Below are 15755 nucleotides of genomic sequence, written 5' to 3' on the forward strand. Positions count from 1 at the left end.
TCCCGGGCGAGGTGAAGGACTCACCAGATGTTGTACTCATAGTCAAAGGCGATGGTAACCTCTGTGTCCTTGGCAATGGTGGCAACAGCATAGATACACAGGTGGATCATCCCATCCGCAATCACATGACGAACCTTGTTAAACAAAGCAGAGAGAAACTAACATCTCCACAAGTCGCACTTCTTTCTTACAAGAGGGGAGCCTTCTTCTGCAAAGTAGCTCTTTATCTATTCCATGAATAATCAGTCTAAATTCACTACAGGGAAACGCCTGTTCTCTCTCATCCTGTGCTTTTCCACTTAACACTTCCACCTGCCTCCCCTAACTATCATTCTACAGCCAAAGGAAAGCCAGAAAACAAACCTTTTCCTTCCCAAGAAAAAACTCACGTTCCCAAACTTTCTGGTCTCGTCTTCCAAGTATAAACCATCAAACAGGCAGAGATGCAGAGAATTTACCCCATTTACTGCATTCTAAGTTTGAATATTCTTAAAAAGGGAATGCACTAAACCTGTGCAAAACATGTATTTGTGATGACGGTGATGGTGAAGAGAGAATTTACCTCTGCATTTGGAGTGCAGGAACGCCTGATGAACCTGGCATCATTACCAAAGGTGCGGGCATCAACACACATTTCGACGCCATTGAACTTGGAGTAGAACAGCACAAAGGGGTATGGCCTGGAGAAGTAACAGAATGTCTCAATCCCAAAATACCTCATTCCCACGGCACTTATAACAGGTATCCTCACTTCACTGGAAGCAGCGCTTCCGTCAGTGCTATTGCTCTGGAGGTTTATGCACTTCCCTCACCACTGTTTAACAGATCTACTTCAGAGGGTTTTGGTCCGTAAGCAGAGCATCAAGCTGAAGTTGTGTATTTGATTTCACATTTCTACGGATGGCACAGCTGACAAGGGCCCTGCAAGCGTGCATTATCCCATAGAGACACCAGTCTCTCCGTGCCATGATGCTCTCATACTAATCACTTCATAGTACTCTTACTTTTTGAAGAAATGCCCATTGACCTCGAATTGCTGTCGTAACATAACCTTCCCTCGATATTCAATTATAAGGGTATCTAGTGCCAAGTCTCTTGCTGCCCTCAAGATCTTCCGGTGCTTCTGAACTCGAGTCACCCTTCCCAGCTGCAGCTGTAACAAAAACCAGAGCAAAACATGAGAACCTAAACCAGATACCTCTAACTCATGAAGAGCATTTTACCTACATGAAAAGAAAAATTAATCTAGTGTCAACATACAGAAACTCAGCCAGGTGAATATACTGTTTATCCTGCAACAGTTTAGTGATGACCAATGACCTTGATAATATTTATCAAAAGCAAAGACTATTTATTCCTTTCCTTCAACATTACAAATTTATCAGACCAAGTATTTCAGTCTCACAGGTAGGAGGCACAACCAGACCTGTCAGTTGCTGCTAACAGGGAACTGCTCTGCAATTACGGCCACTTTCACAGCCAGCATAACTCAAGTCTTCCCTGAATTGTATGTTGTCACACATTCAGAGGAAAAAGCACAAGCTTTTCCTTCTGCACAGGATGGTATATTCTAGCTAACAAGCCAAAGACTTAAGGTGGCAATTTCTATCTCCATCCAGAAATCTTAATCTGCCTGCTCAACTAGCGCTGTGCACTTTTTTTTTAACATGAAGAAATAAATTTTAACTAAGTAGTGACAATTTTCTGATTCTTCTTTATGTTAAAAACTACAGCTACGATGGATTTTCACAACAACATGTCTGGACAGTATGAAACTACAACATTCTTTAAGCAGAGACATCCAAAGATTACACATTTTACAGAATAATGGAGGGGATATTAGGGCATAGGAAAGACTTCTTCCATAAAAACGAAGGACTTTTCTTTCTTAACAGGTTGGACCTCTCTGCAAGTAAAAATTACGTGACAATGGCTGGCTGCCTCACCACAAGAGCCAAGCCTGCTCTTTCCTAAGCATGCTATTCACTGCACATAAGGACCCGGTTTTGATACTTTTCTGGAGTGAATTGAGGCATAAGTGTTCTTACTTCAGTAGTAATGACAGTCATCTATCTAAATTAAAAGTAAAATACAAGATTTTATTAAAAGCAAGCTCCCAACTTTTCCTGATAGAATTCCACTCACAGAAACAGCTGCTGAGCAGCCTGCTCAAATGGATAAAAATCACACTAGCTTGAGAAGAGGCTCTGTCCGGACAATGACAGAATGTATGATGTTCTAACCTTGGGAAAATCAAGTTAATGCCTTAAGGGGGCACCCAGCACTGGGAACCAAACGAAACCCACCATACTGACCATATGAAAGCACTGAACCACAGGCTTCTCTTTTTTTGTAGCAGTCTTGTATCTGCTCTGAATTAAACTCCTTTGGGAAGAAGACGACTTTAATTGTTTTAATATGACATTATACTGCAGATCTTGGATCAGGCAGTAAAGTAAGATCTACTTGTTGACTTCTCTCACACAGGCTGAGGATGAAGATAGCTTTATAAAAATATTCATTTGAAACCTATGCAGATGGCAAAAATGGTCTTGCTATTCCAAATATCCTCTTAGAGAAATATCCAGTGCCACATTTATCATGCCTGCGGGGTATATCTCTTTTCCATACTACTGTATCTGCCAGCAAATGGAAAGACCTGGATGTGTGTACTGGAGACTCTGAAAAGCCTTGCAGGGTGTCCTTCATCTCTTCACATCTTGGGTCCTGATGGGAGCTCACAGAGGGTTCCCCAAGCCCATTGAACTGGCATAAAAGAAACATGTTATTTCCAGACTAAGTAGCCACACTGCTGGCCCCGATTTCTGATCAACAAACCCATGACATGAGTAAACTGTAAGACTGTTTACAATGCTGGGAGTAGTAGGAGTTTTCTGTGGCTAAATTATTTTAAAACCACTGGGTATACTATCCAACCGTGGTAACAGAGAAGAAATAAATGGGACTAGATCTGTTAGTGTGTGACAGAAGGAGATAAGGAGAAAGTATCCAAAGCTAACAGATAAATTAGGACTGAGACACAAGCATGTCTCCAGTCAAATAATTTTGTTTCTATGCTACCACTTGTTTGCTGTTATAATCAGTTTCTCATCTAAGCTGGCCCTGCACAGCAGGGTTGGACCAGATGACCTTCAGTGGTTCCTCCCAACCTGCTTCTCCTCTACTCCTCTATCAAATTCTCCTCGTATTTTGCAGAGATGTGGGTTAGTCTCTGGTAGATCTCACTCTCATTTTTGGCCCATGACTGACTTGTATTACTGGGGAACAGCTTGGGGAACATGGGTGGGATAAGGTGGGGTGGTGCGAGGACAAGAGAGCCCACGAAGGAAAGAAAATCTCTGCATATGTAAAATTTAACGATTATCTGAGTTTGGTGAAACAGGAATGATCTCATAGCTTCTCTGATAAGACCCTAGCTCAGCTTGTTTTTGTTTGCCGAATTTAGAAATATGAAGAGGATTAGCTGCCACGCTTTCATGTGTGAAAAGAACAAATGACTTTATTCACGTCAACGGCTAGGGATTGCTGACTGCTAATCAGACAAAACTGTTCTGATATGTTTGCAGAGCAACATCTGCATAATACACGGTGGCTTTATTTTATAAAGGCCCTTTCGCTCTTCACTTCAGAATGTGAAATCAATCAGGGGTTTGAGCTCAAGTCAGCAATTATCAGAGGCAACAAAGGGCAAATACTGACCCTGGGTTTGGTTTGGCAACGGCAGGCAGAAAAGTGATTCACAGCTTTCAGTTTGTCAAGCATCTGGCAGTAGCCAGCACTAAGATGATTTTATTCATGACACCGAACAGCTTCATATTCTCCTAAGTTTCCCTTTGCATCATTAGGACAGTTGAGAATTGGTTTATCCAAAACACTCCGATGATCAAAATCCCCTTTCCCGCATGTGTAACTCTTAAGCCATCTTTCCCTGCTCCTCCTGGCTCGCAGAAGCTCTTGGGTCACACTTTCTTCTTCTCTCTCTTTTTGTTTTTAAGTATACACTCACATCATTGTTTAGCCAAGCCAAACAACTCTCTCAACTGTAAGAATATGCAGAGCATATAAAACATTTTATTTTTTTTTCCTTTCTCCTCTCTCCAGGGTCTTCATGGCCAAATAGGGCAGTTACGATACCCGCCTTCTATACACAGCTGCTATTTGCACATTGACACAACCTCCCTAATTTTTTTTCTGGCTCCAAGTACCTATTTCCTTATCTCCCAGAAAAGCTATTTTTACATCCATAATGGTATCCAGTTAAAAGACATCTGACGCAAATCAAGAAGCCGTCTCACATTGTCTAACAAAGACGAGACAAATGAGCGGAACGAAAATATAAAGCACAGGATGAGAGACCATGCACTCCACACCAGTGCAGGCTCTCCTCCTTACACCACTCCACAGCCATCTGCTGAGCAGAGAAAACCAGGACATAGGGGCTGACAAGCAACAGCCCGGGACGGGACAGCCATCTGGTTTTTCCTCAGTACCCAAGAGGAACTACAAACCACTAAGTCCATTTACACTTTCCCAGCGTGCGCAATGCTAGGTACATACCTACAGCTTGTTTAGAGTAACTGCAGCTCAATACAAAGTTTGTTAACTTTCTATCTTTTTGTTTCTTTGAGGTATATTGCATTTGGAGTCTTCTGATTTGGAATGCTGGCCACTTTTCCCTGGGGGAAAACCTACGTCTGTACAAGGAAGGGAGAGGACAAGAGAGCACAAGAACAAGCACATTTCTATATGATGTATTTTACAATCATCTGTCCTGCTGTACTCTATGAAGGTGATAAAAAGAAACAATATCTGTTTTATTACTTATTTCAGGACTTTCCCTAAAACTCATGTGAAGGAGATACGTAGACTCAGAAAATATTATGATTTCTAGAGAAGCACAACTTTTCCTTCCCTGTATTTCCTCAGTTGCTCTCTTTAGGAAGGCTCCTCACGTAGCCAAGTAGGAGCATTTCTCCCCAACGCCCACAGAGGTCTTATAACTGCAGAGCTAGAGGCAAGGGCAGAAGGAAGCTGGGTCCAAAGTCCTCTTTCTGCACTCTCCCTTACTGGCAATACCTGCGCTCTGCCTCTTGTGCTTCACCGACATGAAAGCAAAGGGAAAGGTGGGAGGGAGCACGTGAACTTCACAGAGCGGTGAGTCAGCTGATATAAACAAGAATGATTCAAGCACAAACATATACCTGATATTCAGGTTTCTGACTCTGTTCCCCTTCTATGGAAGAGGTGCCCCCTCATCCGTTTTGGAGCCCATCCTCTCCAGTTGCACCTATCTCCATACTCCTGGACGAGGAAGCCCCACAAAGCCTGAACTGAGTGGGAATGTCGCTCTGTTCAAAAAAGCATGAACCCACTGAAACATCAGCTGAGAAGAGTAGTGGGGAGGACATATACTACACAAACCCATCCTTTTCCTATTTCTCCTTGTCTACATGCAGTCCGTAAAGCTGGCAAGACACCAATCATTGCACATCACACAAAAGTTAGGGAGAGACAGTTCCCTAAAATCAATTGTAGTTGTGCAGTATCACTAGAGTCCAAACAATCATCCAAAATAACTGCAATAATGTTGAAATGTTCTTTAAAATAGCTTTCCATACAACACAGAATCATAGAATCATAGAATGGTTTGGGTTGGAAAGGACCTTAAAGATCACCAAGTTCCAATCCCCCTGCCATGGGCAGGGACACCTCCCACTAGCCCAGGTTGCTCAAAGCCTCATCCAGCCTGGCCTTGAACCCCTCCAGGGATGGGGCATCCACAGCTTCTCTGGGCAACCTGTTCCAGTGTCTCACTACCCTCACAGTGAAAAATTTCTTCCTAATGTCTAGTCTAAATTTACCCTCTTTTAGCTTATACATGAGCCAGAAAAGAACAAAACAAAACAAACAAAAAAAAGAGACTGGAAAACTCATCTGGAAAGCAGGAAACTTCCTGTCTCCAGCAAGTGATAGATCTGGTTCTGCCTCAAGCCATTCAGCAGCCAATCAATGTATTTATGGTAAAATGCCCATGAACCATATCACAGAAGTGTACAAAATATACCCAGCTTAGCAATACCGATCTGGTTGAATGTAAGTGTTTCTGAATCTGTCTTGGTACTGGCATCTCTTCTGTTCCCTTTTATATCACATCTATGCCTATCGCTCTGAAATTACACGACCAGCCACGACATTGCTCACCCACACCTTATGTCTGGAAACCAGAGGACCCGACTTACCCCACACTTCTGTCCCAATGGTTCTTACCTGCATCTGAGACCCAATGACGGTATTATTGCAGGCCAACTCTGTTTTGTTGATTGTGTCTAGCATAGCGGTTTTGCCCACATATTCTTTATTAGAGTTTAGATGGCGCTCCAACAAGTTCTGCACGTCAGCGCTGTACTGGTTAGTAAAGGCCTCTTCGTACTGATCTGTCCAGAGTCGTATTCGATTCTCCCACCCTTCAGCTGTGTTTTCATCCAAGGCATGTGCTTCAGAAGGGGAATTCTGCACCAAACAGCAAAGGGTGAATGGCTAGCACACAACGGGAGAAAACTATCCACAGTGCTCTGAGCATATGAATACGCTACGAAAAAGGCAGATCTATTCCAAGCTAAGAAAGCGTCGGTTATGAGGACATCTTTTTAGGAACCTGCATCCTCCAGAACATTGTACTACAATGCCACTTAGGAATTTACAGAGAACTCTGTGCAGGACTAAGACCTCTTGAGAGCTGGTACTTGGCATTGTTACATACAAGAAAATTAAGCCAGTACATAGCCAGAAAAAGTTATTTTAAGTCACTTTGGAAAAAATAATTAAATAGGTTAAAAAAGCAGAGGAACAGAACACACAAAGGCAAATAAATCTCATGTAGGCTTGTCCCACTCATGTCCAGCATCATGCTAGATGATGCTGATTGCACCTCAATCTTTGTAGTGACTGATCCCAAAATACTTCTGAACCCTCCAGCTAAATGGCCACAAAGGTTTCAAGGAACGGAAGGTAAAGCATAAGCTAACACCCAGAGGGTTAAAACTTCAAGTCCTTAGCAGTGTAACGAAGAGAGGGCAAAATCAGGCAACCTGTTTAAACGGGGCGGGGGAAGTGGGGGAAGTAGAAAAAAAAATTAAGCTTCATTCTTTATTTGACAATAATTATTGCCAACAAACGATATTCCAGAGGTCAGTAACTTAACTGCCTTCATAAGGGACCAACACATATGTGACACTGAGGTATTAGTGACAAGTACCACTGAAGAACAATCATCTTCATCATATATATTAAAAGCATTAAGAGTTTTCATGCATTTTTATCCTCTCAAGGCACTTGCATACTATGGAGATAGGTGTGTGCAGAGAGACACACCACAGGATTGTCCTGTTTCCTCTGAGTCACCTGCTAGAAGCCACCGTCAGCTACAGTACTGGGGTCAGACGGAATTGAGTGAACTTTAAGGCACGTCCGTGTTTCTAGGAACGTGTTTATCTCAAAATGCAAGTCTATTTTTTTTTGTCAAATAAACCTTCTATCAGATAGCCACACCTACCAGTATTGCAGAAAGTCAGAGATAAATATATCATCCCATCCATCCCTAGCTAGAGGATGTGGAGAGAAACAAGGCAACACTGCTAGGGACACCCAACATTCAACCTGTCTGCTACTTCGATGCCCAAGCTTAAGATATCTTTGATGCAATCAAATGATAACTGACCTCATAGAAGAGTGGCCACAACCAGTTCTACACCCTTACATCAAACACCCCACTCCCCTGTGTCACGAATCTGTCATATCTCTTGACACTGCATGACATTAGCTCACAGAAAGTGATATCTGAAGCAAAAGCCAGGTTCAAAGGGCAATTCCCATGATATCCTTTTGAACAGGCCTGCTTGCAGTGCATGGTAAACCTTGGGATTATTCTGAGGCCGGTCCCACAATCAGAAATTCCCCAGGCAAACCAAGAGGGGCACAAAGTTACAGGGGAAAAAAACCCACCACCATCACAGAGGCTTCTCAGTTCCACTCACCTTCATCCTCAGAGACTTCCGTGAGCCCTCTCGAAATGCCTGTCCCCCAAACAAGGAGAGAAAAAACACAAAGTATTATAAAACCTTTCCTCAGAATTAACATCCCAGAACCACACCAGATCTTACTCCAACAGACCAACCCTTAACAAAAGACAGCAAATTACAGGAAGACCTACACAAGAAGCAATGGACTTGAATAAAAAGACTCCACAATTCAAATCCAGTGGAAACTGATGAAAAAGCTTGATGGCTGGGATTTCTAACAAAAAAGACCTGCCTCATATTTAGTAAAAATCTCAAGATCAAAAGCAAAACCTGACTTGCTTTGACAGAAGAAAGGGCCAGCAACAGAATTAAGCTGGTTCACAACAAAAAGCTTGGAGGCTTCACATGGCTTCTTCTCCCAGTCTTTTATTTAATCAGTGCCCACCAGAAGATCTTCCAGGGAAACCTAACCCGGGGACAATCACGGTAAAGCTAGCAGATGACGGGAAAGAACCAGCTGCTCACACACCTGCATTCCAATATAGGCAATCCGAAATTATTTCAGTCCCCAAACCCTCACAAACAAGACAGTAAAGTCGTCCCTCAACAAATGTTTATCACCACCTACATAGTTTTCCCCACAGGGACTATCTCTGTCCCTGAAGAACAGTGCCAAGAAGCTCTGCAGCCCAGATTCCTTAACATAGCCTTCTGTGAAATGCTGTGCTCCCTTCATTTTTCATTCCATTCCCAGACTGCCCCTTTGCCACCAACAGACAGAGTCCAAAAGCTATTTCCCCAAATCATAATGGAGCAGAAAGGAAAACATATGAGTCCAAGCTCTGAGCATGAATGGTCAGCGTTGGGAAATAAGGGTGGAGTCCCAGTACGGTAATTTTTAAACCAACAGCCACGTCCTCTAGCAGGTCACCAATACAAGGCCTCACATTATTACACCAGAAAGAGCAATTCCTTACAGAACAAAAGTTTACTGTCTACTGCCAGCTTGTCAATCTCCTCGCGACAACACACCACACAGCATTCACCAGGAACTGCAGCAACCTTGTCTCACTCCACATACCTTGATCTTTTTGGCCTTTGGAGCAGCGCGAGCTTTTTCCGTACTCCTCTTCCTCTTCTTAGGTTTGCTTCTCCGGACGCGGTTGACAGTCAGTGTGATGCTTGTAGGGGTGTGCTGCGTAGCTGTGTACAGCACTGTAGAGGGAGACAGCTCTTCATCCCAGCTCTCTGTTGCACTGCTGTCCCCACCTGTACAGAGGAGTGCTTCGTTAGCAACGCTTTTATCCATCCCAGAGGGAACAGCTTACACTTAAGTCCATTTTCATCAAGACGACTTGATGACCCTGCATAACTCTTCCCTGAGAGAACTACACCACCTCAGTTTTCCCACCCAAACCAGGAACAGGTCTCCCAAACTTCCGATATCTCACAGAATGGTGCTGATGAACATTTCCTTTTTCTGTTCACAAGATAATCTGATTTTCCCAAGAGCTAACTGAGGTGAGGCAGAAGGAGAGGAGAAAATCCCAGCGGCTGAGAGGCAAAGAACATTAGCGGGCAATGATCACAGTTAGATGATTACAGCAGCCAAAAGACAAAGGTCTTGTAGAAAGAAAGCAAAAGTCACCGTTATCAGAATTACAACCTCAAGCTCACCTGACACGTTGTCCTGCTTCCGACGGCGGAGTCTGATCACCTTCCCCCTGCTCATTCCTCTGCCAAAGGAGAACGCACAATTGAAGCTGGTTTGTAGGAGTAAAGTCACTTGAAATTCAACAGGATGTCACAAGATGCGTGCCCTCAGTGGGGCCCAGGATGATAAGAACATCGATTTAACATCCTCATCTCCACTCCTGGTGCCACCAACACTTGTCAGGCTGACAACGCAAAGGAGGAGGGTCAATACTAGGTAAGCACTGGAAAGAACGCTCCAGTTAGCAAAAGGAAGTCTGTCCCACAGCCCAAACGTGACACGGTTTGGTATGAGAAGTCAACATGAGCAGCAGTCCAGATCTGCACTGCACCAAAGCTTACCTGCACTTTTCACACTTGAGGAGGAAACCATCTTGAGAAACACTGCAGTGGCACCAAGTGGGAATTGATTCTCCTTCTGAGGAGCTCTCGCTGTCCCCGGAATTCTCCTCATCAGGCGAATGCAGGCCGTTCAGTTCTGCACGAGGTATAATGGTCTGGACAGGAGGAGAGGCTGGTGGTGTTGGAGGAGGAGGGGCTCCGTAGTTATGATCCTGAAAATGAGTATTTGCAGTACTACTTTTAACGTGAAGATATGATGCCTAGAAATTGAAGTCCCAAATCCACAGTTCCCAGGTTATTATTTAACAACTGGTATAAAAGAGTAGCCTGAATTCCTCAATCTACCAAGCAGGTAAAGCAATAGCTCTGAAAGACGTGAATGGTTTTCTTCTGCACCAATGAATTAAATTTAAAACCTATGAAAACAACTAGGCCATTTCAATATTAACTGTTGTACTGCTAATAATCTGAGACGACACCAGTGGTCAAACACTGGAACAGGTTGCCCAGAGATGTTGTGGAGTTTACATCTGTTGAGATATTCAAAACCCAACTGGACACAGTTCTGGGCAACCTGCTCAGGGTCAGCTGGAGCAGGGGGGGTGGATTGTGTGATTCAAGAGGCCCCTTCCAACCTCAATGATTCTGTGATGCCCTGTTCATCCCATCGTTTCAAGCCATGCTCCCACTCTTCCTGACTGTTCCTTGTTTCTCATAGTTATAAGTTACCAATACGAAAATTTGCACAGTTGAGACAGGTGTAAATAGTGCACAACAGACCAAACGGGGCATAAAATTACCACCAGGAAAATATTATATATTCATATATCTTCACACTTCATTCATATACTTAGTTAAAAAAAAACATCTATCACCTAGAACATGAATAAAGCTTGCTACAGAGTATGTAAGACTTCACAAACAATAAACACACAAATGCAAAATGTATGGCAGAACTCAGCTGTAACTCAGTGTTCCCTAGTAAATAAGCCCCAACTCCTAAGGCTTAACAGGCAAAGAACTACGGAACAAGGAGAAAAAGAGTAAAATAGACAGTAAAGAGCTGATTCACTGCAGAGAGAGTACTCACTGCGTAAGGCAGCCCGCGATAGCTGTGTTTCTGGGTGGCCCCATAGCCGTGGCTGGAGTACACATTCTTCTCACTGACAGCTGGACTAGCTTCCACAGACTCTGGGCTGCAGAAAGGGCCAGAAGTAAAACCCATCAATATAACATCATTTTGAAAAATGCCATTATTTCACTGCTCTTTCCTATTCGACACATGAGCTCAAAATGAAGAAACTTCACTAAATCGAGGTATTATTATGCGCTTCACCAGGCATCATGTGTGCAGAAGTTGTACAGGATGAACCTGCTCTCAACAGAGGGAAGCAACAGTAAGGGCCACCCTGGATAATTCAGTAAACTGGGTGTCAATCTGGGAAGTTAAAACGATAATTAGCATGTAAGCAGCTCAGGTTCCTTATAGTTGAGGAAGTTGGGTCTAGTTCAGCATTCACATGGGAACCCAGCCAGCCTAATCGCAAAGCCACTGCGCAGCACTGCCATGTTCGCTCTGCAATAGCTTATTTCAAACAGCGGCTAACCAGCTTTCCTGCATCTGCGCTTGCTTCTCTCTCCCTCAGAAACTCATTGTTAGCTGAGTCCAACGTCCTGTGACAAAGTCTACGTGAAACCTGCAGCTGTCCTGACACCAACTATCAGGACTTGGAGATTCCTGTTACAAAGAGGCAACAAAATTCAGGATCTGGACAGACAGTGGTCACAGACAAACCAGATTTGCCCTGTGCTTCCTACGGCAATGTGGTGTGCAATGTGCTGAAGGGGAAATTTGCTGCTGAGGTACAATGCACTCTTCCACCACATGGTGGTGAAAAAAAACAGCTAAAAATGAAAGGTAGATCCTTAGCAGAAAGCTGCAGAAACCCTACTCAGAGAAGGTACAGCTGCAGTTCAATGCAGTGAATATTAGATAATGAGGCTACAGGCAGAATACCAGCAAGGAACCACACTGTCTGTTACAGGAGATCTAAGCTAACCTCTGCACAGATTAGAAGCAGGTCCCGTATCAGAATACAGCAGAATATTACTGATCATGCCTGCAGCTGAAATCTTCAAAATTTTAGCAGGGAGCTGAGCAAGCAGGAAAGAAAAAGGAAAGGAAAACTTTACCTTGGACCTCTGCTGCTCGGGTGAGATCTCAGAGGATTCTCAGTGGGTCTTATATACTGTCAGTGTGAACCAGGCAGCAGTCAAGCACCAAGGGCCAGTGGCCACGCGTGGGGCAGCGTTTAGGCACCACCCATGAACACTAACCCCTGTGCCCTTTGGACTTTCTATGAGCTCTTGAAATCCCTGCTGCACTGAAGTTGGCCCCACCCTGCCACTAAAGCTCATACACTCTCCAACACACTAACCTTCCGAGCTGCTGGCTTGTTCTGGAGTAAGGTGGATCTGTCTTTGCAACATAAAGGAGCAATAATTTATTGTACAAAGAACTGCAGAAAGTAGAAGACCTTAAACTTGTGCAAACCCCACTTCTGTAGCTCAGGATTTAGCAGCATGACATGATAAATTCAGTCAGTTTTCAGTGTAACTACAGCTAAATTGCCAAAAGGAGGAGATACAGCTGGTGATACCTCTCAGAGGATAGACTTCTTAATAAAAGACATCGTGCAGAGCTTGCCACATAATCCGGCGTTGCTGGATTTTTGCAACAGTCCTTTAGGACTTCCAGACTGGTAGAGTTAAATCCATTCAGGTTTAATCATATTTTCAGAAACAATATTGGAAGGAAAAAAGCCTAAAGAGCAGGTCCGTCCTCTGCCCAACTCACCCACATTCTTAACTACAGTCAGCCTGGAATACCAGCAATGCTGCCACAAGCATTAGCAATAAACCTTCATGACTGTTGGTGCAACGGTGTCCAGGGGCAACAAGGCTGGGGCCAATGCTTCCTCTGCAGCAGCCCGCCAAGGAGCTTCAACAACTTCTAGTATGCAGTCAGATTAACACAGCAAAACTACTCAGCAGCCTCCATGTCACCGTCAGATGAACACAAACACCCTTCAGCATCTTCACCTCCCCTCTGCATCAGAGGCCAGGGGAAGATGCTAAAGCTCAGCCTGAGAAGATGGCCAGCTAGTTTTCCTTTTACCTCCCACTGCCTTCATGATGCACATCTTCAAAATCAATCCTTTCTAAGAGACAAGAAGCTCGGGTACCCCAGACTCCATGCATCAAACTGGTAGAGTTTCAAAGGAGAAGTGGAGGACAGCCTTAACTTTGAACAGACTCACGAAGGACACTTCAGCAGCAAGTAATAACGCATCAATGCAAAGCCTGGAGAATAATGTCCTGGCAGTCCCAATTTTTATAAAACTGACAGAGAAACTAATTCAGAAATCTTCAACAGTCTTTTTTCAAAGCACTCCAGCCTAGCCTCAAGTTGGACCTACAAATTTCTTAGAACCAGAGAAAAAGAAATTGCTTTGCAGAAGGTTTACACAGTCTTTTTGATATTTAAATGTTACAAGGGACATACGTAGCTATATCTGGCTCTCCTCTCTAGCACGCTCAGCTCTGAAAGCAAAGTGCCTAGTACACGAGTAAACTATTTAGCACTCTTTCTCCTGTCATAAACAGTTTAAAATTCCTGCATGTTGAGTCTCTAAAGCGCTGGTGTGGGAGAAGCATGGTGACAAGCAATACTTAGTGTTAAGTCTTGAAAAGTGAAGGATCATATACCCACTGCAGATCAGTGACTTACTAGATTCTGACTCCCCGTTTAAAAAAAAATGTAAAAATATGGGCTTTAGGATGGAATGAAGCATCACAAAGAATGCCTAAAATGGGGCCAGTGCCAAAACAGACAAAAAAGAGCATTAGCAGCCTTGCAGAGAGTGCAACTGTGTAGTCAGACTCTGTGCATAGTCAAATCAGGGCAAGATGAAAAGGAAAAACAATGATTCATACCCTAGCCCACTGCTCTTACAGCTCAAAATTAATAGAGTCTGGAGCAATATCTGTTCTACACTGATCAATCTGACATGCAGGCCTTTGCACAGCAGATACCTTTAAATAATACATGGGAAATCTATCTCTACAGTGTCCTTTATAAATTTTTGTAAAGAGACGCTACAGTCCGTATTTCAAAGGATGCAGGAAAGCAGAAGGTAGAAGCACACAGAAGTAACCTGAGCCCTCCCTCTTGCCCCAGACAAAAACATAGTACTCATCCAAGCTGACATCATTCTAACAAGGGTTTTAAGAGAAGATCACAATGCAATTATATTCTGGATTTGAAATGTTCCTGACTCCTGCAGAAGCAGAGTCTCTTAAACAAAACAGTAAGTCTGTAAGACAGGACTGCGGTGAGAACCCTGCACAGGCTCCTATGCTGGGGACCCTGAAGGATTGCCCACTGAGGTGTGCTTCTTGGAACCTGCTTGGGGCAGAAACAAAACAAAGGTGTCTACACAGGCTGATGCTGCCTCACTCTCTGGCCAAGCTTCAAAGGGGTCCAGAAATCAGTCAAGGAAGACTGGTACGGAGTGTGAGCTAGCAGGCTTTACTGAGAGGGAGGCCTCGTACAATACAGCTTTTGGAAAAGGAGCTGGCTTGTACCTTGCCGACACCAATCATTGGTACAGCAAATGCACAACTGCCCGCACTTGAATATAGACTACTAGCCAACCTGTGGTTGAGTGCCTTATACTGTCGGAATTCTCCTCTGCTGGGTCCCGTGTGTCAAACTTACCAATTTCCATAACACTGCATTTGTTAAACACTCAGTCTGTCTCTGCATTCATCTCGTACAGCCAGCGGACCAGCACGCCCCTTCTCCCGAGTGGAGAAAGCACCAGCACCGACTCTGCAGCCCCGCTCCAGGGCAGCCCTGACACCCTCCCCTCCTCCGCCGTGGGGTAACACTCACTCCGATCCTGCAGCCATGTCGGAGTAGGACGTATCTGGTGTGGTGACTCCCAGAGGGATTGCAATGCTCATGACGCCCGTCGGGGATCACGGAGTCCAGAGGGCAGCGACTGGCCGCTCCGAGGGCGGAGAGGAGCCGCAGAGCCTCGGCCAACACGTCACGGACATGGGGAAACCTACCAAGGCAGAAACAAAGCATTGCATCTCCGTTACAGGATGAGCTCTCCCTGTATACCCCTAAAGAAAGCTTTCACAGCAAAAGAAAAGCAGAAATAGATTTCCATCAGTGACATGCCACACCATTTTTACTTCATTTTCATACGTGGGGCCAGGGAAAAGGTAGATGGTAGTCGCTCGGTGGGGGCTTTGTTTGTTTGTTTGGTTTTTTTTACAGTCTTGGACTGACATGCAATGAGCTGCGCTGCCATAAAGCCGATAATGACAGTCCCCCCCTCCCCCAACTAAACTTAGGACTAATTATCAGATAAGCAATCTATTAGCTCCTCCTGCATATAAGCAGCAGCTGTCACCCATCACCCACAGCCTCCATCAGCATTTCCCCACTCCTTCCCCAAACAAGTTGCAGGCAAAGCCCCATCGGGAAGGACAATAAGACAGAGCCGAGGACTGAGCCGACACCTCTTGCTCGGGATCAGCCTGAACATGCACTGACAGGGCCCACGGCACGGGCTAGCGCGACCGGCA

General features: G+C 44.4%; 1 protein-coding gene across 2 annotated transcripts in view; it reads right to left on the reverse strand.

Moving 5' to 3' along the window:
- SETD5 (SET domain containing 5) overlaps positions 1–15228 on the reverse strand; it is a 40724-nt gene extending 25496 nt beyond the window's left edge. Inside the window, exons 1-10 of one of the 2 annotated variants that reach the window (XM_010081286.1) lie at positions 15052–15228; positions 11185–11290; positions 10095–10306; positions 9717–9775; positions 9121–9308; positions 8055–8093; positions 6289–6531; positions 1005–1153; positions 563–680; positions 25–134 (exon numbers count right to left, since the gene is read on the reverse strand). In XM_010081286.1, the coding sequence (XP_010079588.1) occupies positions 25–134; positions 563–680; positions 1005–1153; positions 6289–6531; positions 8055–8093; positions 9121–9308; positions 9717–9775; positions 10095–10306; positions 11185–11290; positions 15052–15122 (1295 nt within the window). In that variant the 5' untranslated portion in view covers positions 15123–15228. The remainder of the gene's footprint in view (positions 1–24; positions 135–562; positions 681–1004; positions 1154–6288; positions 6532–8054; positions 8094–9120; positions 9309–9716; positions 9776–10094; positions 10307–11184; positions 11291–15051) is intronic. The other variant, XM_010081287.1, reaches the window with a different exon arrangement.
- Positions 15229–15755: the final 527 nt, after the last annotated feature.

Source organism: Pterocles gutturalis, unplaced genomic scaffold, assembly GCF_000699245.1.
Source record: "Pterocles gutturalis isolate BGI_N339 unplaced genomic scaffold, ASM69924v1 scaffold17059, whole genome shotgun sequence".
Taxonomy (NCBI): Eukaryota; Metazoa; Chordata; class Aves; order Pterocliformes; family Pteroclidae; genus Pterocles; species Pterocles gutturalis.